Genomic DNA, 18,827 nt, shown 5'->3' with positions numbered 1-18,827 from the left:
TGGATCGATAAACGAATACCAAGATAATCATCTCGTTCAACACCTTCCACCTTCCACTCGAGGATACCTCTATGGTCCCAAAAGCTATATTGAAGGATAGAAAAGTCGAAGTGTCCCTTTCGACACTATCGTCGCGTTGTTGCCCTAGGTAATTTTATTTTCTTCGCCACCAAAATTACTTACTTAACAATTCGGTTCGGAGCGTTTCATCATCAACAGCCTACAACAGGTCGCTAGGGACCTTGGCGCAGTTGGCTAGCGCGCAGGTCTCATATCTTAACTATGATCCGGTGTAAATACCGGAGTAATCCTGAGGTCGGGAGTTCGAGCCTCCCAGGTCCCATTTCTTTTGCAGTTTTTTTCTTTTTGCACTGTATCCTTTTGAGAGAATTTCTGTTGTTGTGATATTTTTTGCGTTCCTTGAGATTCTGGTGCTTCACATGCCACGGTTTATTGTTGGATCGGTGGGTGAATACAGAAACTGCGAGGCTGTATTTTTGCAACGAGAGAATGATAATAATCCCTTTTAGCTCGCAATATTTACTCACGATCTTAGTAAAATTTGAACCTCAGATGCCTCACATGGTCATATCCAAAAGCTCCATCTATATAAGCCCTCCTGCCTCTGACCCCAATCATGATATATCCAACACCGCAAACTAACATGCATGCAAACATCAAGCAAAGTACCTCCAGCACCACTCACTCACTACATCAACTCCGCAACATTCCCTCTCGGAATACCCCCGGTCCCTCTAAGCTCCGAAACCCCCTGCAACGAGCTCTGATCCAACAACTCAAACCTCGTCCCAGCCTCCCTAACCTCATACACACCCAACGCCCCACTCGCATCGCCCACAATCAACCACTTCCCATCCGGACTAAACTCAAACACCGTGATCTTCTTGATAGCCTCAAACTGCCCAAAACTCGCAAACCCGCTCACCTTGGCCGCATCCGGCCATTTCCACACCTCCTCCTCGCCGGCCGCCGCCGTCGTCATCGTCACGTCCAGGATAACAAACTTCTGCATCTCCGGATCGCAGTAAGCCACGAGCCGACAGTCAGGCGACACGCACGCTTGCACATTGGGAATTGGGATCAGTTTGGTCGTGCTGGTGGGCATGTCCCACACCAGGACGAAGCGCTCGGGCGTGGGGACACGCGTTTGCCGAAACTTGCCGCCGGGAAGCGGGATGTTGACGTGGCTGGCGGGGATCCATATAGAGACAGTCACGCTGCCGTGAGAGACGAGGACCGAAGGGAGGGCGGTCTGCAGTTGCGTATAAGCGGGCGCAACGAAACGGTAGGGTTTGTGCCGTTTGTGATCGCCCGACTCTTGGATGTGCGAATGCACGCTGTTCACGGGGCTTCGGGCTGCGAGCTTGGCTTCGTTGACTGGAGTTAGATGCCAGGCCACGAGGAGGATGTTGGATTTGTTGATGTCTCTGGGCGGATCACCTGGCCGGGGGCCCGCAGCGGCTATCAGGAAGGGTGCGTCGTTGGAGAAGGCTAGCTCTGGGTACTTGGGAAGAAAGGGCAGATCAGCTCTTGTCAAATCGAGGCAGCTGCTTGCGTCTTCCCAGAAGGGCTTCTTTGCACTCGGGGTACGTGATAGGAAGTACCGATCGATCCGGTCAGCGCCGGGCCGATATACCACAAACGGGGCGTAACTGTTGTCGAGCTTGTGGCTGGCAGCCCAGCGGTGCGCTTCTTTGATAACCTGCACCTTCTTTCCGGATCCCCTTTTGGTGAAGTTGTAGATCTCGAGATCCAACCCGAAATGCGTAGTAATGCCTATGAAGCATGGAGACGTGGGGCCTTCGGATAGAATCGAATGGCTCCGGACAAAGTACTCTCTTGAACGGGGCTGCGCCGGCACGTACGATTTGATCTTGATCGTGCTATGGACCGTGTTCTTCGCAATTGCCCAAATCTTAACGGTATTGTTGGAATGCTTGGTTGCCAAATATGAGGCGGTTGGTGAGCAGTCGATATGGAAGACATCGGAGGCTTTGCCTTTATCGGTAAGATGTCGTACAGGCACAAGCTCGGCTCGGTGTGACTGTACAGTTACCGTGCTGCTGCTGTATGCGGTGACGTGACCCATTGGTTTGCTTTGAGACCATTGAGGGGGGGCACTGAGAGGAGTGGTGGTGGCTTGCCATTGTTGACTTTGGGACTGAGAATGGGACGTTGGTGACCAGCGGGAATCATGTATAGTAGCCGGGGATAAGGTACTTGCAGACGACATTGTAGCTATAGACGGCGCGTTTGCCGACGAAAAGATCTCACTATCGTAACCATGGCGATAAGAACCCGAGCCAAATGACCCTGGCATTTGGGGGTTGGGAAAATAACCTCGCGAGCTTTCACTGGGCGGTATAGAACTTGCAACTGAGCCGGCCGTTGCAGCGCGTAGCATTTGATGTGGCGATTGCGGCGTGGAAGTAAACCCGTATTGTTCGGGATGCTGAACCGGCTGAGGTTCAGACCATCGGTCAGCTCGTAAGCCCTGGTGTGGTACAAAACTTGCTTCAAAAGGTTCGGATCTCGTGGACGGAGAACCTTGGTCCCAACTTTGTTGGCTAGAAGGGGGTGACTGCACCCTCTGTGTGAACTGTGTAGATGTAGGAGACTCCGGTATTGGGGCATGTCTCGAGTGATCCAGAGGCGTATTCCGAAGTCGTGGAGACGCTTGCTGGGGTTCCCTCCTCGTACTTGGAGCAGTTGATGCACGGTTCTCTACGTCGTTGTAAAAGGGAAGCGCCATGGATCCGGTTGGGGGGTACCATGGTCCCGCTGATTCGAAGAGGCTGTTTATGACGTATTTTGGTGATGACTGTTTTACTTCTTGCTGTGTTGAGGCGGTAGGGAGTGTTGCCGGTGACTGTGACTCGAAACTCAAAGATCTCACGCCGTTCTGTACGATATCAACATTGGGCGTGGACGTTGAATCACTGTTTCTCGGTCTGTTAGCGGGCCTTATCCTCACGTTGCAATGGTCTCATGTGGCTTACCGGTCTTTGGGAGGGCCATTGTCTTTGATCACAGGGGAATCAGCACGAGTGATCTCCAAGCAATTAATTACGGCATTCATGTATGGTTCCAGCCAGGTGTTCCTATTGTTGAGCCCTGTCAACGCAGTATGGCTGCGTAACCGGTCTACTTCGGTCGTTATCTGGGATTTGGAGGCTTGCAAGTCGCTGGGGTCGAAATTGAGTGGTGACCTAACAAAAGATGTTAGTTTCAAGAGAAAAATTGAGTGAAGAAGAGTTTGAAGGTATGCGATCAGGGCAAACCTTACTGATGGTAATTCACAACATCAAGGACCAGTCCCAGCGCACGCCGATACGTCTCTATATCCCCTCTGAGTTCCGCCATCTTTGCCTTACCTGAAGAGACCCATTCATCTGCGCCACGACACTGCATCAGAATGTTCTCTATCCGACTAAGCGCATTACCGGTATCCTCCAGAAGCGACAAGACTTGTGCTTGCAACAAGAGAGGGATATTGTGTTCGTCACGCAACAGCTCGAGTAAGAGGCGCATGTCAGAAAGCTCTCGGGTGACCGAAGAAAGGTCCGCATGTGCGGTCCGAACGGAGCGTATAAACCGTGTGATGGTTCCCAATGTTGTCGATATGCCGGTGAGAATGTAGTCGACAGGCCCGGCAGCGCTGGCCGCCGGACGCCAGCCAACAGGCGGAGGTGCCTCCATCATTTGTTAAAGAACCGAGCCTGATGGCAGTAGGCTGGTTCTTGACACTGAGTGTTAAACTTGGAATCAGGCTGATCTTCTAATCTGTTCGAGATATTGCCGAGTTGCTTGCTGATCCTGAGTGGTGTTTCGCATGAATGAAGTTTGGGGGTATTCACGTGGAAATGTCTCATAAACTGCGTACCAGCGATTGAGTCGTAGAACATTCACTTGCTGCCAAAAAAACAATTAACGAAGATCGACTTGTCGTCAACTGGACAATGTATGTATTGGGGACGGAACTATTTCCTTGGGCAGAAAGATTGAGAAAATGGGTTGCCTAGACTGGATCGTGTGGTAAGAGCAAATTTGGCGACAAAGACGTGGCTTGGCCGCTCAAGACAGACAAAGAAGTGTGAAGTCTGTTGACAGAATCTCTGAAGCTGGAAGAGGTGAGGCGGGAGTGCTGAGTCCACTCGACAAACCCCATGGGGGAACTGGTCGGATTATTGACAGTTGAACGGCGCCTAGACCTCGATGGGTAAGACACCAAAATGGCACACCCGATCCCGAGGGTCTCGCTAGATGCGTGTGTGGTTCTGGAAGGTCTTTGCGAGAAGGGGAATCCGGAAGGTGGCGTTGCGAGCCAAGCCAAATCCTCAGTAGCCGGAGGCTGTTGCTCTTTGTTTGCCATGACTACCCATCGCATCTGGTTAACACCCCGCCGCCCCCCTACCGCTACCAGATGGTGTAAATAGACATCCGATGGACACTTTGTCCTTCTGGTGGGACGGAGGATGCAAGCCAGCGGCATCCTTTCTTGATGGGAGAATGACAGGCTGGCCAACGGGACACCTTCTGTGCCATGAAGCCGGGCAGATGACGGCGACAACATCCCTGCATTCTCGTGGGAGAAGCATGGCTCGCCTTTGTATGTGTCATGCTCAGTGTGGATATTCTTCTTGGTGCAAACTGGCAAGTTTGTGTCACGGTTCTGATGAGTTGTTTTTCTTGAGACTATCGACTGGAAAGACTGCTGCACTTTGGGGGCGGCGTACAGTATGCATTCAGTCGAAGGGAGGAGGTTCGGACCGCTGCATGGGGGCCCGCTACCGGAATTCCGAGGATGTATATCGGGACATGCTGGGTGGTGTTCGGGTGATTGAGTGTTTCAACGGAAGGGACCTGCTTGCAAGATTGTGCAAAATCAGAAATAGCCCGCAAGATGGTGGAGGAATGGGAGGAGAATTGAGTTGCAGTTTGGGAAGAAGAATTTTCGGCCACATTCAATTCAGAAGCTGCAAGGGAAAGGAGAAGTGGTTCGAAGTGGACATGAAGGGAGAGAGTTCCTTCCGCGTGTGTGTGTCACAACCTTTTCGGTTGCCACCTCAGTTCCTTCCGATTATCGGTGGGAGTTATTGTCAAGATTGAGGCAGTCACGTATTTGAGACCCTCCTTTAAGGCGGCAGTTCAACAAAAAACGGTCCGATGGTGTAGTTGGTTATCACGTCAGTCTAACACACTGAAGGTCCCCAGATCGAGCCTGGGTCGGATCAATTTACTTACTTTTTTTCGTTTTTCAAAATTTCCCATCCCATCGGCCGGTGGGTCTCTGGTACTCCTCTTCAATTTTGGCTCCTCAAGTCCACGCATCACTTTTTGTTCCTGCTGAAGCTGAAATGTGAAGAGCATCAAGTCAAGATCACAACCACCAACACAAATGGAGAAACTGAGAGGAATATTACGGGGGACAAAACATAACATTCATCCAACATCAAATGCTATCTACCTTGTCTAGAGGTCCACAATTCGCCACGGTCCATGCTCCCAAGGTCGCATATCCATGATCGTCAAATCGTGTCCGTCTGATGGCTGTCTCCCGCTTCTTTTCTTGTCTTCCTGTTGTTTTATCTTGATTTTCGCTCTTTTTGCATCCTGCCTCTCGATGGCCCGTGCTGCAGTGACTCTCTCGCACGCATGCTTGAGGCAAAGACTGCTGGTCTTGACAAAGGCTCCAGAGGTGATGGTCGTTGTCATGGCATATGGATCCATGAATTCCCGATATGCCCCCTTCCCGCAATGAGGTATGCCAGCCATCCACAAACACCACGAGCCGGACAAGGGCGAAAGTGATGGATGAGCAATGGCTGACACTCTTCAACATTGCGATAAGGATCTTGTGTCGTGCAGTAATTTCATGGCCGCAAAACCGCCAAGGTTCGCTGGTCACCCAGCTATGTGAATGGCGCTGACTGTAGTTCCCCGAAGGAACACCAAACACAGCTCCCCAACCGCAACTGAACATCCACCCATGCCCGCTCACTTCAATACCAATTGTCGAGACCCAAGGATGTCTCGTCCTCCGACTCACAAGATATCCTCCAATCCTTCTACGCGTTGGGCCATTCTCTCCCTTCCTCTACCTGCCGAGAACCAGTGCGTGACTATCCTACGACGTCACCACCAGTCGTCGCACAAGTGAGGACCAAGTCGCATTCCGGCCGTTCCCGCCACCCTAGCTCCCCCCAAAACAGACAACCACCACTCCTGTAAAGCGTCGACGAGCTATGTAGAAGTCGATATCCCTTTCCGCCACCATGAATGCAGCACACTGCAATTCCCCTTTGAGCTCCATACCCCTAAGTCGTCCGAATAATAGAAAAAGAAGAGGACAGAACCAGCGAGGCGCAACCTAGAAATGGTATCCGTTCCAAACCATGATCAACTGTAGCCAGCTGACCCAGGCTGACCATCACGCCACGCACCGCCCAAAAGCCAAACCCATAACGCCGTTTATATGAGCCCCTATAACGAAAAGAACAAAAGCCGATCCCTCCTCCGTTAACACGAAATATCTGTGAAACCGCCAGCCATGACAAAAAGCCCATCCATCCGTCATGTATGTTTTGCGTGCGCGCCTTTTTGTAATCCCTAGAGCTTGATCCGCCTGTAGAGCCGATGTTGTTGAGCCGTGTGATCATCAAATGATGAAAATGTGAGAGCCAAAAATAAGAAATCGATTTGCTCGTGTCGAAAGGTGAAATCGGCTGGATATTCGAGGAACGAGGAACTGTGTTGGGTATAAGAGACGAAAGGCGTTCCGATGGAGAAAATATCGCAGCGCCTCGTGGAGTATAAAGCCGCTTCCGCCGTAAAGCCAACAAAGACGTATAAAACCCCACACCGCTCAAGACTCCACGCCCATGCTGAAGCGTTGTAAGCCGTGAATGCGAACAGGATTAAGCTGCACCGTATCGAAAATTCCGTGAAATAGGGCAAACTCCAAGAGAGATTGTGTCGTAGGACAGTCCCTGTTGGTGTCGTTGAACTGTTTGCAGGGCCGGCAGTAAAGAGTGTGCTATACCGGTCTGCCGTTGCGTAAACGCAAACCTGACAGGCCGGGGACAACGCTTGTCGTCATGGCAGCCCATCCACAGTCCGAGAGAAAGAGACAAAGATGGCCGAGAGAAGCAACTAATATGTACAATCCAAAGACAAAATAACGGGGGAGCGGCGCATGGTTACACGCCTCCTCATATTACCACATAGCCCCCTCCTTCCATTAATAGTTGGGAGAGTTTACCCTACTGGGCAGGGGGTGGACCCTGGGGCTGACCCTGACCTTGGGGACGAGGACCGCGCTGACCACCGTAGTTCTGGTTTTGGTTCTGACGACCTCCCTGGCCCTGGAAACCACGTCCACGACCTCCGCGGGGCCCACTGCCACCGGGCTGACCGCGGTTGTTTTGGTAGTTGTTGGTGGGTCTAGGCTGGTTGTTAGAAGAACCTTGGCCATTTTGGCGACCGTTCTGCCCTTGCCAATCACTCTGGGCCTGGGGGATGGGTCTCTGAGCCTGTTGAGCTTGGGGATTGAAGCCAAGTTGTTGGTTGGCTTGCTGAGGCGGGAGCTGGTTCGACGGCAGTGTCTGTACTGGGAACTGCTGTTGCTGTTGCTGTTGCTGTTGCTGTTGCTGTTGCTGTTGCTGGGGCCGTTGCGACTGCTGCAGTTGCTGCAGTTGATGCGGCTGCTGGGTAACAGGCTTGAAGGTCGAGATGGGCCGGGGAATAGACTCGGGGTTCTCGTAAACATAGAGGCTCTTGTCAATGATCTGAGGAATGGGCTGGATCTCAGTACCAAGGTCGCGCTCGATGTTGTAAAGGTTGAATCTGTCATCCCAGTTGATCAGGTTAATAGCAAGACCAAGATGGCCATAACGACCGGAGCGACCAATACGATGAAGGTACGTCTCGGCATTCTTGGGGAAGTCGAAGTTGATGACGACGTTCACTGCCTGAATATCAATACCGCGGGTGAGGAGATCCGAGCAGACCAAGTTACGGCAGACACCGTTACGGAAATCGTGGAAGACACGGTTTCTCGCCTGCTGGGCCATTTTGGCGTGACTGTAGAAGCACGAGTACCCGAGTTCGGTGATCTTCTTGGCGAGAAGTTCGACGCGGTTGGTAGAGTTGCAGAAGATGATGGACTGGTTGATCTGGAGCTTGGAAAACAAGGTGTTCAGGCAGTGAACCTTTTGCTTCTCCTCAACAAACGCATAGTACTGAGTGATACCGCGCAGGGTAAGCTCGTCCATGAGGTTGATCTCGTACGGACTAGTCATGTTCTTATCCGAGAAGTCCTTGACCGAGAGAGGGAAGGTGGCGGAGAACAACATGACCTGACGATCCTTGGGGTGGAACTGCAGGAGCTGCTCAATGACGGGGGTGAACTCTTGCGACAGAAGCTTATCAGCCTCGTCCATGATGAACATTGGGCACTCGCTGAGATCAGCCACCTGCTTGCCAGCCAGATCAAGGATACGGCCTGGTGTTCCGACGACGATGTGTACGGGGTCCTGTAGACGCACAATGTCGTCCCGCAGACCAGTTCCGCCGGTTGTCACCATGACGTTGATGCCGAGATGCTTGCCGAGCGTCTTGCACACTTGAGACGTCTGCATGGCAAGCTCACGGGTGGGGACGAGAATAAGACATTGGATCTTGGAAACCTTGGGGTTGATCTTCTCGAGGGCGGGAATGAGGAAAGCGGCAGTCTTGCCGGTGCCGTTCTTTGCGCGTGCGAGAATGTCTCGGCCGGTGAGGGCGACGGGGATCGCTTCTTCTTGAATTGGGGACGGTTTCTCGAAGCCAGCCTCGAAGATTCCCATCAGGAGATCCCTGTCGTGTATGAAGTCTTCCCAGTCCAGACCCCTCGTGTTTGTGACATCTTCGGTCTGGTGTCTTGTGTCCTTGGCAGGTAGATTAAGATTCTTTTTCCAGTCTTCCGGGCCTGAGCTATCACAACAATGTCAGTTGGGTATGGGACAGAAAGGGAAGGCGGTCAACCTACCTCAGACTAGTAGCTTTCAACTGATCCGCTAGTTGGTCGGACATTTTGTCAGAGGGTCTTGGTCGGTTGTGGGACCTGTGGTAGGGGCTCAGATGTTGCGAAAAGGAGAGCGTATAGCGGGATGGCTTCGTCTCCGAGGGTGTATAGCGAAATGCGCAGGTGACTGGCAAGGGGGAGAGGAGCACTAGTGGTGGCGGGAATCCCCTCTTTCTCTAGTTGTTGTTTCGGTGTGTTGACGGTGAGCAGGGCCAGACGAGAGTAGCTAGGCGAGGTAGAGGCCTATCGCGAGTAGTCGTCGTGGGGCAAAGGTGATACGGTGGTAGAGGGAGATAAGGTCGCAAGGAGGCTCGTTTCGTGTGGGAGCACCAAGGACGTTCTCAATCGTTGATTTTTTTTGCTATGCCTCGAAGTTGGAGCGTCGTCTTTTTTGTGGGAGAGGCTGCGAGGAATCCGATTCGGTGTCAACGGCTGGGTCTTGATTGGCCTGTGAAAAATGGAGGGCGAATCGAAGAGACGAGTGCGATGCCGTTTGGGAGAGTGGGACGAGAGAGATGGTGCTTTGCAGCGTAAAGTGTTTCTGTGTGTTGTGATGGTTTGTTGTTGTGGTGGTGGTCGTCTGAAAGCGGGGCAGAAAGGCAGAGAGTTTGAGGGAAACTTCCGAAGCTTGGACGAAGGCGAGGCGGTGCGGAAGTCGTGATTCAGTTGAGTGCTGCACTTGCTGGGACTCTGGTGAGTGGACGAAGGAGCCGGGAGCGTCTCGTCAAAACTGTTCACTCCACTGGCACACTGAGGGTCCCGGATCACGTGTTCCCTTTATACTCCCTGCCGAACACTGCGCCTTCCAGTTGTGTACCGTACATTCACCATTGTGTCCACCACGACGGGACCGCCCTTTCCATATCCCGTTTCTCCTAGTGAAGGCGCCACTCACGCAGGCCACAACTCTCGGCCGCGGCATTGCCTTCCAGTTCCACTCTCAGGGGCAGTTCGTGGCTTCCAGTTGTAGTGTAGTCGAGATGGTTGCCCAGTATGTACATTGTACCTGTACGTCATCCACCGATGGGATATGGGCGGCGGGCTAGCATCCACATCCATCTGATACAGTACAAGTTGAAACTGGACAAAAGAGAGTCTCGGATTAGCAATGGTGAAGAGCTTAAAAAATAAAAAAAAGTTTTCGGGAAATGGCAAGTTTATGTACTCTCGTATTGGAATAACAGTCAAATATCTTTTAAACCTGCCACATGGGTGAGAGTATGCATCATGTCCGTCACTTTAATGCAGTCGGGCCTCGATGTGTAAGTACCTCTACTTGTACACTTGGTACATAATTCGGAGCTGCCCCACATCAACACACCCAAAGAGTGCGGCAGGCAATGTCTGAGCCCCCAGCATGAACCGACATCATCCATTTGACCATTCCCCTCCCTCCTCCACCAAAGTCCAAACACCCACCGTAAACCATCCACCATCAACCATCCCCTTCCCGGCTTCCACTCCTACTCGACTTTTGGGCACGCTGAATCGTCGCGCCCGGAGCCATGGTTCTCTATCAGCCTCAGTGAACACCAACATGACCACCTGAACCCGTCATCATGTTTTCTTGGAAATCAACCGCCGTCATCTGGCCCGGCAATGCCGCCCTCGCGTCCCAGGGCTCGCTCTCGCTAGTTCGGGCAGCATCAACTTCAACGAGTCGCTTGTGTGGCTCTTTGAATGTGCATCCGGTCTTGTCTCACCGTCGTCCGATCGTCCCGACTGCCCCAGAAGCTTTCCAGACCCGCCGTTTCGCTTCGGTCCATCACGGCGTAGGAGACGCTGAGCTGCCGAAAGATCACCCCGCATCACATTGGCCTGCGTCCAAAAGCCCTACACCCTACGAGATATTTGGACAAAGGAAAGATGATCCTTATAATAAGAGGCGCTTCCATGAGCTGGTGAAGCTTTACCATCCGGACCGGCATCCCCACACGAGTCTTCACGAGATTCCTCACACAACCAGACTTGAGCGCTATCGCCTCGTCGTTGCCGCCAACGATATCCTGAGCAATCCGCAGAAGCGTCGCATGTATGATCTCTACGATCTTGGTTGGAGCAACCATCCAGATTTGCCCAACGAAGACGTCCGCGCGACTATCAATGCCTGGCACCGCCGCCCCGGTAGTGCGAGCATGAATGCTACATGGGAGGACTGGGAACGATGGCGTAAGGAGCAAGAGTCGGGAGGCACTGGTGGGCAACAAAAACCAATATTCGTATCCAACGGCGCATTCGTCGCCATTGTTTCCTTCTTCGTCATTATGGGCAGCTGGCAGCACGCCACGCATGGTGTTCAGAGCGGTGTCGCTCTTCTGGACGAGCACGAGCAGAAGCACGCCACTATCAACAAGGAATTGCGACAACGGTATGGTGAACAGGCCGGTCTGGGCAGAGAGGCTCGAGTGGACAACTTTCTGAAGCAGCGAAACAGCTGGGACAGTTATCCCACGCACCCACACCACCTGTCCGGTTACTACCGCAATTTGCCGTCACAGGACCATCCGCGTCAGCTACCACCACCGTCACCCAAACACGACGGGCATTAGGCTGCTACGGCTTCATCAAAGCTACTATCGGTGTATCATGTAGATACATGCATTTCCGCCACCTTGTTAACATAGATCAGTCCCCTTGGGTGCTGGGCAATGATGCACACTGCTCGCCGAGGTTGATCCAGAGAATCATCGGGGCTAGGATGGCTCTTCGGATGGAATGAAAGCCAGACCGCATGGGGTGAAAGCGTTGAATGGCCCAAACAAACCCGGTTCAACAGACGAAAATGGAGATATACCTACCGTCTGATCGTCCAAGCCATAAAAGCGTGCCTAACATACCGTGTTGCGCTCAGAGGCAAAGGAACGCACAAAGGGCCGTTTGAGAAGTGCAAGCCATGAAACAACGTCAAGTCGCTTTGTGTTCCTGGATGTAAAGTACCTTAATCAAACAGTTGGGGCAAGGCCCAAGACGGCACCTTTGGCCCAACTTTTGCTGAGGAAATCGAAGACAGTTGAAAATTTTGCTCTCACGGTTTTCTGACACGTAGGGATTTTATAGGCAACGAGGTCCAGCGGGAAGCGAAAAGAGAGGGCATTCCCATCGAGCCAGACGAGAATGTTCTGTGGAGCTGTTAGTGCGGGCGCAGGGACCAATGCGGCTACCCTGTGGCTCAGGGGTTCAGGGGCTTCCGACAGCGGAGGGCCGTGAACCTCAAATGGCAGATTGACTTCAACCCACCACAAGTACCGAAAGGAAAGGCCAGATGTCACGGAACTGCAGTCTCATGTAAGATACAAGAACCGCGATAACATCATGGTCATTGGCTGAGAATAGAATATTGACTCTTTCTCCGTCCCATGGAGAGGGCGCCTGCTTATAATGGGAGCTGATCGAAGTCTGCTGCTTCCGTTATTCCATGTCAGTTTTCTTCAGGGAACGAACTGCAATAGAAGAGTGACCCGAGTTAGTGCACAAACAGACATTGCATAGTCCGCCCTAACAGTCTGTCACCTTTTCACTTTTGCGTTCAAACGACACCGCCTCGGTCGCCTCCGCGGGCCATTTCCTAGAAGCAAAAACAAAATAAAAAAGGAAAAAAGTAGAAGAAAAGAGGAAGCATCCCATCGCCGAGAGCACGAAAAGAAAAGGCAAAAAAGAGAGGGAAAAAAGGAAACAAGAAGTGACTGGAGTGGGATTCGAACCCACGCATCTTTCGATACTAGAATGCACCGCACATTTGTGCAGAAGAAGCTTGAGTTCTTGAGTCTAGCGCCTTAGACCGCTCGGCCATCCAGCCATTGCATGATTGTTGAAAAACAGGGATTTCACATGTACCTAAGTACTCCATGAACAAAACCTGACAGCAAACCCGCACCGTGACTGTTGCAACACGATGGATTTGTTTACTTTGCTCCTAATGATGATGACTGCTAGATGTCAATTGGGGATAGATAGATAACCCTGATGAGTATTTACCGAAGGTGCGGAGCTAGGTTTGCACGCCGACTTGAAGCTCAACAAAATATTTGCATCAAATGTTCTCACATTCATCCTCTACATTCCGATTTCCTTCAAAGTTCTCGGTTTTCCAGTCTTTTTAAACACAACGCTTCCTGATATAATATGCTACTCTACCAGTACCTAATGCTACCATGCAATGGGCCACCCTAAGATATCCCAACAGCCTAGAGGTATTCATAAAACCACAGCGCACACCCAAACCAAACCAAACCAAACCAAACCGCCAAGTCCAGTCCCTCAAGCAGACCATTAGACTACCTAACTAACACCCAGGAACGCCATAAACCCAACCAAAAACCCACGCCACCGCATCAAACCCTCCCCACGACAGCCACAGCGCCGTCAGCGCACCCGTCAAACTCAACAAATCCATCGCCCACAGGGGATACTTCTCCTTGTCGATAGTCCAGAACGCCGCCCAGGTGATCAAGGCCAAGGTCCCCACCAGCATCTTGCCCAAGCCCAGCATGACGTTCCCGGCGAAGATCTGGTCTGCTCCTAGGAATCCTACGGGAGTCCAGGACAGGAGCGTGGCTGTTGTTTGTTGCGTGTGACATTGGAGGGCGCGGTATGCCTCTTGGATGGAAATTGCATCGTTTGCAGTGCTGGAATCGGGATCGGAAAGATGACCTTTTGTAGCGGCGCGAACGCCGGATATGGAAAGGATGACAATGACGGTCACGTAGATGGCGACGAGGAAGGGGTAGGTTATGTCCCATACTCGCCAGAGGTCGATTTGGCGACGGGAGCGGAGGGGGCGGGTGTTGATGAGAGATTCGGTTTCCATGTTGTGATATTCCAGGAAGGGAAGTTGATATGAGATTTTGGGTAGTAACTCGTGTGTGGGAAGGTGTTTGTGTACTCGGGTTGGAGTTGTTGGCTTCTGGTAGAGAGCGAGGTAGAGATTTATTTATGGACGGACTGTACAGACATGAAGAGTCGCTGGGTAGGCTATGAAGATGCAGATGTGGCTGGAATATTTGTTCGACATCCTTTGCGATTCAAAGTATTTTGCAACGCAGATTGTTGCCCATTAATTGGGGTCCTTGCTCAGTGCGTGCTTGCTTCCCCGTAGGCAGGTAGACGGATGAAAATCTTTGACGTCGATGTCGGGTCTTCACTTCGTGTTGGTTATAACACGAGACCGGTAGATGGATCCATTATCAACGACCCAGTGTCCGTGAATGAATACCTATCCCCGGGCTATTGTCATCAAAATTGAATGCTTTATACACGTAGCATCAAATTTCGTTTCACAGTTCCGACCAGCGCTCCCAGGTCAAAACCCCTGACTGTCAACTTCAGGCTCACTCTCCTCTCCCACTCCAACACCCACAGTTTTCTCCTCCACCACCCTATTCCTTCCCCCCTCAGGCCTCAGACAGGACACCCCTTCGTACCATAATATCCCCCGATAGTCCACCTCACCAAATCCACAGCCGCCCAAACAAACACACCAAAATCCGTCAATGCCAAGATCACCGCAATTCCACACATCACCTCAACCGTCGTGCTCTCCAGTGCCATTCCGACACAACTTGCCACGACGAACAAACACCACGCGCCAACCTGCAACAGAAGCCGTGTCAGACCAAGCCGCAAGTTTCCCGCGTACAACTGATCAGCACCCAAGACGCCACCGCCAAAAAGAGAGATCAAAGCGGCGGTCCGCTCTTGTTGGTAGCATTTTTGACTGGTGGGCAGGCGGTCGAAGTGACCCCATCGTTTGGTCAGGTTGGATGGGCTGGGTGGTGAATGGTCGTGGAGGTTGACGGAGTGGAAGGGGTAGGGAGATGCTGTTGGTGGTGGGAAGGGGAAGTGGGACAGGTTGAGATCTATGTTGTCACTGTCGGCGGTGCCATAACGCTCGGTGGCGGTGTTGCGGATGAACACGATCAGGGCGATGATGAAGATGGCGGAGAGGAGGTGGAAGAAGAGGAGGAAGGGCCAGAGGGCCTTCAACCGTCGAGGAACATGGACTGAGTTGAGAAGGGGCCACCATGTTGCGCGGCTGGTGACGAGTGGAGATCCCTTTTCCATCCTGTCTTGTGTTTTAGTATCGGCGGGGGAAGGGCTTGACCGAGCCATTGAGGAACGTAGGTGGCTGCACAAGAGATGGATGGAAAAGTTGCTGCCTGTGATCCACACAACGGAGAATGAAAAGCGGCAGGAGCGAGGGAGGTGACATGGGCATGTGTCCCGGAACATGACCAGGCAATGCAGATGGACATTTTGTCCTTTATGTCCAAGCAATGGAATAAGAATCTTGCGCAGGGCAAAAGCCATCTGCTGCTGAAGCCGGCTGGGATAATGGTGTTGTGTTGGATCATCTTGTTACCTAGTTAAGGTAATCGTCGTCTTGGGACCAACGACGGCCAGTCCCTCAGATCCGTGCCTTTGACTCACCGGGCTTTGTCAATACTCAGTTCGCCGGCTGGGGCCAAGACGGGAGTCGTTGTTAGTCCTTCCCGTTGCAACAACTGTTTGCATCCGTAGTGCCTCCCTTCTCTAACAAACCAACAACACCCACAAGGGATAAGTATCGGAAGTTTAGGGGCCTGCGCCCCTGACTCCCGGTCATTTGAACCAACGCTCCTGCTCCCTTCCGGAAATGTTCAACCTTCCCAGTTCTTTTCCCCCTTCTCCCAACCGACGAACTAATCACCCCCATCTTTATTCTTACCAATCGGGCACTCCGGAGTCCCATAATCCCCCAAGACCCAAAGCGTCAAGTCAATCGACCACCATCCCGCCAGCCCAAGCAACCCCCTTATAAGCCACGATTGAAGCGTGACTTGCCACACCTGAAACTGTCTTCCATGAAGCCAAATCCCCCAGCATACGAGCCCGACGAAGATGATCACCTGGGTCTTCAGCACAGCTAAGATCCAGTGATGCGCGTACCACTGGTCGGCAGCGACGAACCCGGCAACCAGGGCGAGGATGGTGGCTATTTCCTGTTGCTTGCGGCACGGGTCGGTAAGGCATGTGGTATTGCGGATGTGGAAGGAGGTAGGCGTGTCGAATGCAGTGGAGGTGCCTAGGATGGATGGGTTGAGATGTTAGCGATCGCCCAAATGATGGTAATGATGGCAGTCGGCTCTTACCTCTGAAAACCTCTGTTTTTGGGTGGTCATGGACGATGAACAGGAGGATGGTCGCAGCTAGCGTGTAGTACAGGATGAAGAAGAGCAACACAAACTCTCCCACCCGGGTGCAGAAAAAACTTGGACGTTGTGGCTGTCGAGGAATTAAAGGGGAGTCCTCCATTGTCGGCGTTAGAACCGAGGAAGATGCCGTAATAGGAATTGGAGGTATGTCCGCCAAAAGCACGGATTCCTTCGGCAAAAGGATATGCTGTAAATTGTTTCAGTATTATCCGGCGTCGAAGCTTGGCTTAGCTTTTGTTTATCGGTTAACGGCCAGAACTGGTGTGGATGGAAAGACTCCAGGTGAAGAAAGGAAAGACTAAGTGTTGGAAAGAGCTTCATGGAGTTGAATGTCATGAACGGACAGCTGTCATTGTCAACATATGGAAGAATGATGATTCAGTGGCACACAGGCCGGCCTGTGGTCTCGGTGGATCATTGTTGACTTGTGTTTGCTTCTAACTTGTCATCCGCTGCACTCGTAGACGTAGTCTCCGGTATTCTGATGTGTACCAGTCGCCGCAGCATCAACCTTAGGACCAGGGCAAGTATGCGTCAGATGTCTTTGAGTACGCGAATGCTTCATGCATCAGAACCCTATGCTGGTGAATCGCAGAAGGTGCCATCGAGTTTTTACTGGCAGCTGTCGTACCTGCGCAGAAAGACTCGAGGTATGTGGCCTCCGCATCTGTAAACAACGTTGAAGGTCAGAGCTGCTATGACGAGCGTAAAGGCGAAGAAGTAGCAGGTTGACCAGAAGAGCTCGAGGCAGTCAGCGAAGGCTCTGCGGAGGTCAGAGATCACCATCGACTGCGTCGGCTCCTTGGAAGTGCATTTGTCTGTAAGTCCCGGGTGGCATTCTCCGGATTGAGCTGTTTGTAGTCACCCTGTTCCAAGTGCTTGCGGAAGTATATGGTGTCAGAATCTGGATGCCGACGCATATGAGTGGAAATATCGTTGCCAAGATAGCTTGGATAATGAACGCTACATCGACCTGTGATCACGCGTTAGACAGAATCCGGTCTAAACTACGAAGGCAGGCGTGGACGGTTGAACTCCCCCGAAACCAGATCACAAAAAAAAAAAAAAAAGGTTTGTAGAGACCTAAGGGTAATGAAGAGAGGAGCAAGGGAAACATAGGAAACGATCAAGGAAAAAAGCAGGACAGGTAACTGAGAACGATGACTACAGAAAAGAAGGGAAAGCAGAAAAAAGCAAAGCAGTGTACGAAAGCCACAACAACGAGGTTCCGAACTCAGAGGTATATATCATACAGGCCGCCAGAGCTCATAGGACCTATCTCATGGTCAGTTGTCAGTTGCCCACAAAATATCAAGAGTTCCCCTGCGAAGTACCTACCCACGACCTTAACGCAGAACAGATGAGCCTGCCGCTTCAAGCTCCTTACGCGTGCACATAAGTTTTCCCTTCCGAATCCAAAACCCTTCACAACCATCAAAAGTCCTGCTGTCATGGAAAGAAAGCCTTTCAGACCTCGTCAGCTCCGCCACTGTTACTCCGTTAACTTCCTGTGAGATTTCTGGGTATTTGGTGCCCAGACCGCTAGCCCATTGCGCTGCACCTTTTTTGACGGCGGTTCTGGCACGTTCAAGGATCCTCTCCTATGCAGGCCTTCGTCTCTACTCCTTGATCGCTATTTCTAGAGAGTAATGAATCACTTCCAGCTATCATAACTGGATCTCTCTCTCAACTTTTGACCTTCACTCCCTGTTCTCTTAACCGATACCGCACTTCCAATCCGGTATGGACTTCCAGCCCTGTCTTGATTTTCAACCCTGTCTTGATTTTCAACCGTGTCTTGGCTTTCAACCCTGTCTTGACTTCCACTCCTGTTGTCGTGACTCTCACTCCTCGTGTCTTGGCTCCTGCTTCTCTCTTGACTCCCACTTCTACTGCCATTACGGTTTCGAGTCTCTTGGACAAAGATCACCAGCGGCCGCTTAATATCCCTGGGGCAGTTTTTGGCCTGCATTAACCCAAACAGCAACAAATCGAAGAATCTGTCATCCGCCTCTATGGTCCCACAGTACTCGATCAGCTTCTTGATGATCGCAGACCGGAACTGGTTTGAAGCTGAGTTGTCGGTCCACGTGTCCTTATAGCATATGTGTGTACAAAACTGGACGAAGGGGAAACTGACTTGACCTGTCGTTCACAACAATCCAACCCTCAGCCAACCATCCTCCAGTGTCTTCGTCCTCTCCAACTTCCTCCAAAGAAGTTTCAACCTCCAAAGTTGTGATAAAATCGTCAACATCATTGTAACGGTCCAGGCTTGGACGTTTGCTGAAGAAGACATCCAAAGTCGCCAAGTAGTCCGCGTGCACTTTCTTGGGGAATACACGCTGGAATGGATACCAGAGGTAGGCGAAAAAGCAGGAAAGACGCCTGAGATCCGGGTGGCTGAAGGTAGGGTAGCTAAAAACCTTCTTCTCGTGGGCTTTTATATTACGGATGGGAATGTCGAGCCCCAAAACATCGCTGTTTCTCTACACCCAACATCCATCTTTGGAACACTAATGTACGTGAGCGCCCTGTGGGGCCCCAAAACT

At 51.7% G+C, this 18,827-nt stretch overlaps 4 protein-coding genes and 3 non-coding genes across 7 annotated transcripts; 3 read left to right on the top strand and 4 right to left on the bottom strand.

Annotated features, from left to right (window-relative positions):
- Positions 1–236: 236 nt before the first annotated feature.
- On the top strand, positions 237–343 carry SMAC4_13969. The gene is made up of 2 exons: positions 237–274; positions 308–343. It is a non-coding gene; the product is annotated as a tRNA-Met (tRNA).
- A 366-nt stretch (positions 344–709) lies between these two features.
- Positions 710–3,723, bottom strand: SMAC4_06367 (uncharacterized protein; the record flags this gene model as incomplete). The annotated part of the gene is made up of 3 exons (XM_066090442.1): positions 710–2,960; positions 3,021–3,230; positions 3,308–3,723. 3 exons carry the CDS (start codon positions 3,721–3,723, stop codon positions 710–712), a joined length of 2,877 nt encoding a protein of 958 aa, XP_065947470.1.
- A 1,458-nt stretch (positions 3,724–5,181) lies between these two features.
- Positions 5,182–5,255, top strand: SMAC4_13968. Its single transcript has one exon. It is a non-coding gene; the product is annotated as a tRNA-Val (tRNA).
- A 2,028-nt stretch (positions 5,256–7,283) lies between these two features.
- SMAC4_06365 (uncharacterized protein) lies at positions 7,284–9,768 on the bottom strand (the record flags this gene model as incomplete). Its single annotated transcript, XM_003344663.2, has 2 exons — positions 9,050–9,768; positions 7,284–8,994 (listed from the first exon to the last, which is right to left on the bottom strand). Exons 1-2 carry the CDS (start codon positions 9,091–9,093, stop codon positions 7,284–7,286), a joined length of 1,755 nt encoding a protein of 584 aa, XP_003344711.1. The 5' UTR covers positions 9,094–9,768.
- Positions 9,769–10,508: 740 nt separating this feature from the next.
- On the top strand, positions 10,509–12,450 carry SMAC4_06364 (uncharacterized protein). Its single transcript, XM_003344662.2, has one exon. It carries the CDS (start codon positions 10,645–10,647, stop codon positions 11,632–11,634), a length of 990 nt encoding a protein of 329 aa, XP_003344710.1. The 5' UTR covers positions 10,509–10,644; the 3' UTR covers positions 11,635–12,450.
- Positions 12,451–12,765: 315 nt separating this feature from the next.
- On the bottom strand, positions 12,766–12,881 carry SMAC4_13967. Its single transcript has 2 exons — positions 12,844–12,881; positions 12,766–12,809 (listed from the first exon to the last, which is right to left on the bottom strand). It is a non-coding gene; the product is annotated as a tRNA-Leu (tRNA).
- Positions 12,882–13,367: 486 nt separating this feature from the next.
- SMAC4_06363 (uncharacterized protein) lies at positions 13,368–13,892 on the bottom strand (the record flags this gene model as incomplete). The annotated part of the gene is made up of 1 exon (XM_003344661.1): positions 13,368–13,892. One exon carries the CDS (start codon positions 13,890–13,892, stop codon positions 13,368–13,370), a length of 525 nt encoding a protein of 174 aa, XP_003344709.1.
- Positions 13,893–18,827: the final 4,935 nt, after the last annotated feature.

Source organism: Sordaria macrospora, chromosome 6, assembly GCF_033870435.1.
Source record: "Sordaria macrospora chromosome 6, complete sequence".
NCBI classification, from domain to species: domain Eukaryota; kingdom Fungi; phylum Ascomycota; class Sordariomycetes; order Sordariales; family Sordariaceae; genus Sordaria; species Sordaria macrospora.
This window is presented reverse-complemented; position numbering and strand designations above follow the sequence as displayed.

What these genes read in the sequence shown, in the direction of transcription:
- SMAC4_06364 (XM_003344662.2), top strand. Translation starts at nt 10,645, where the DNA reads ATGTTTTCTTGGAAATCAACCGCCGTCATCTGGCCCGGCAATGCCGCC.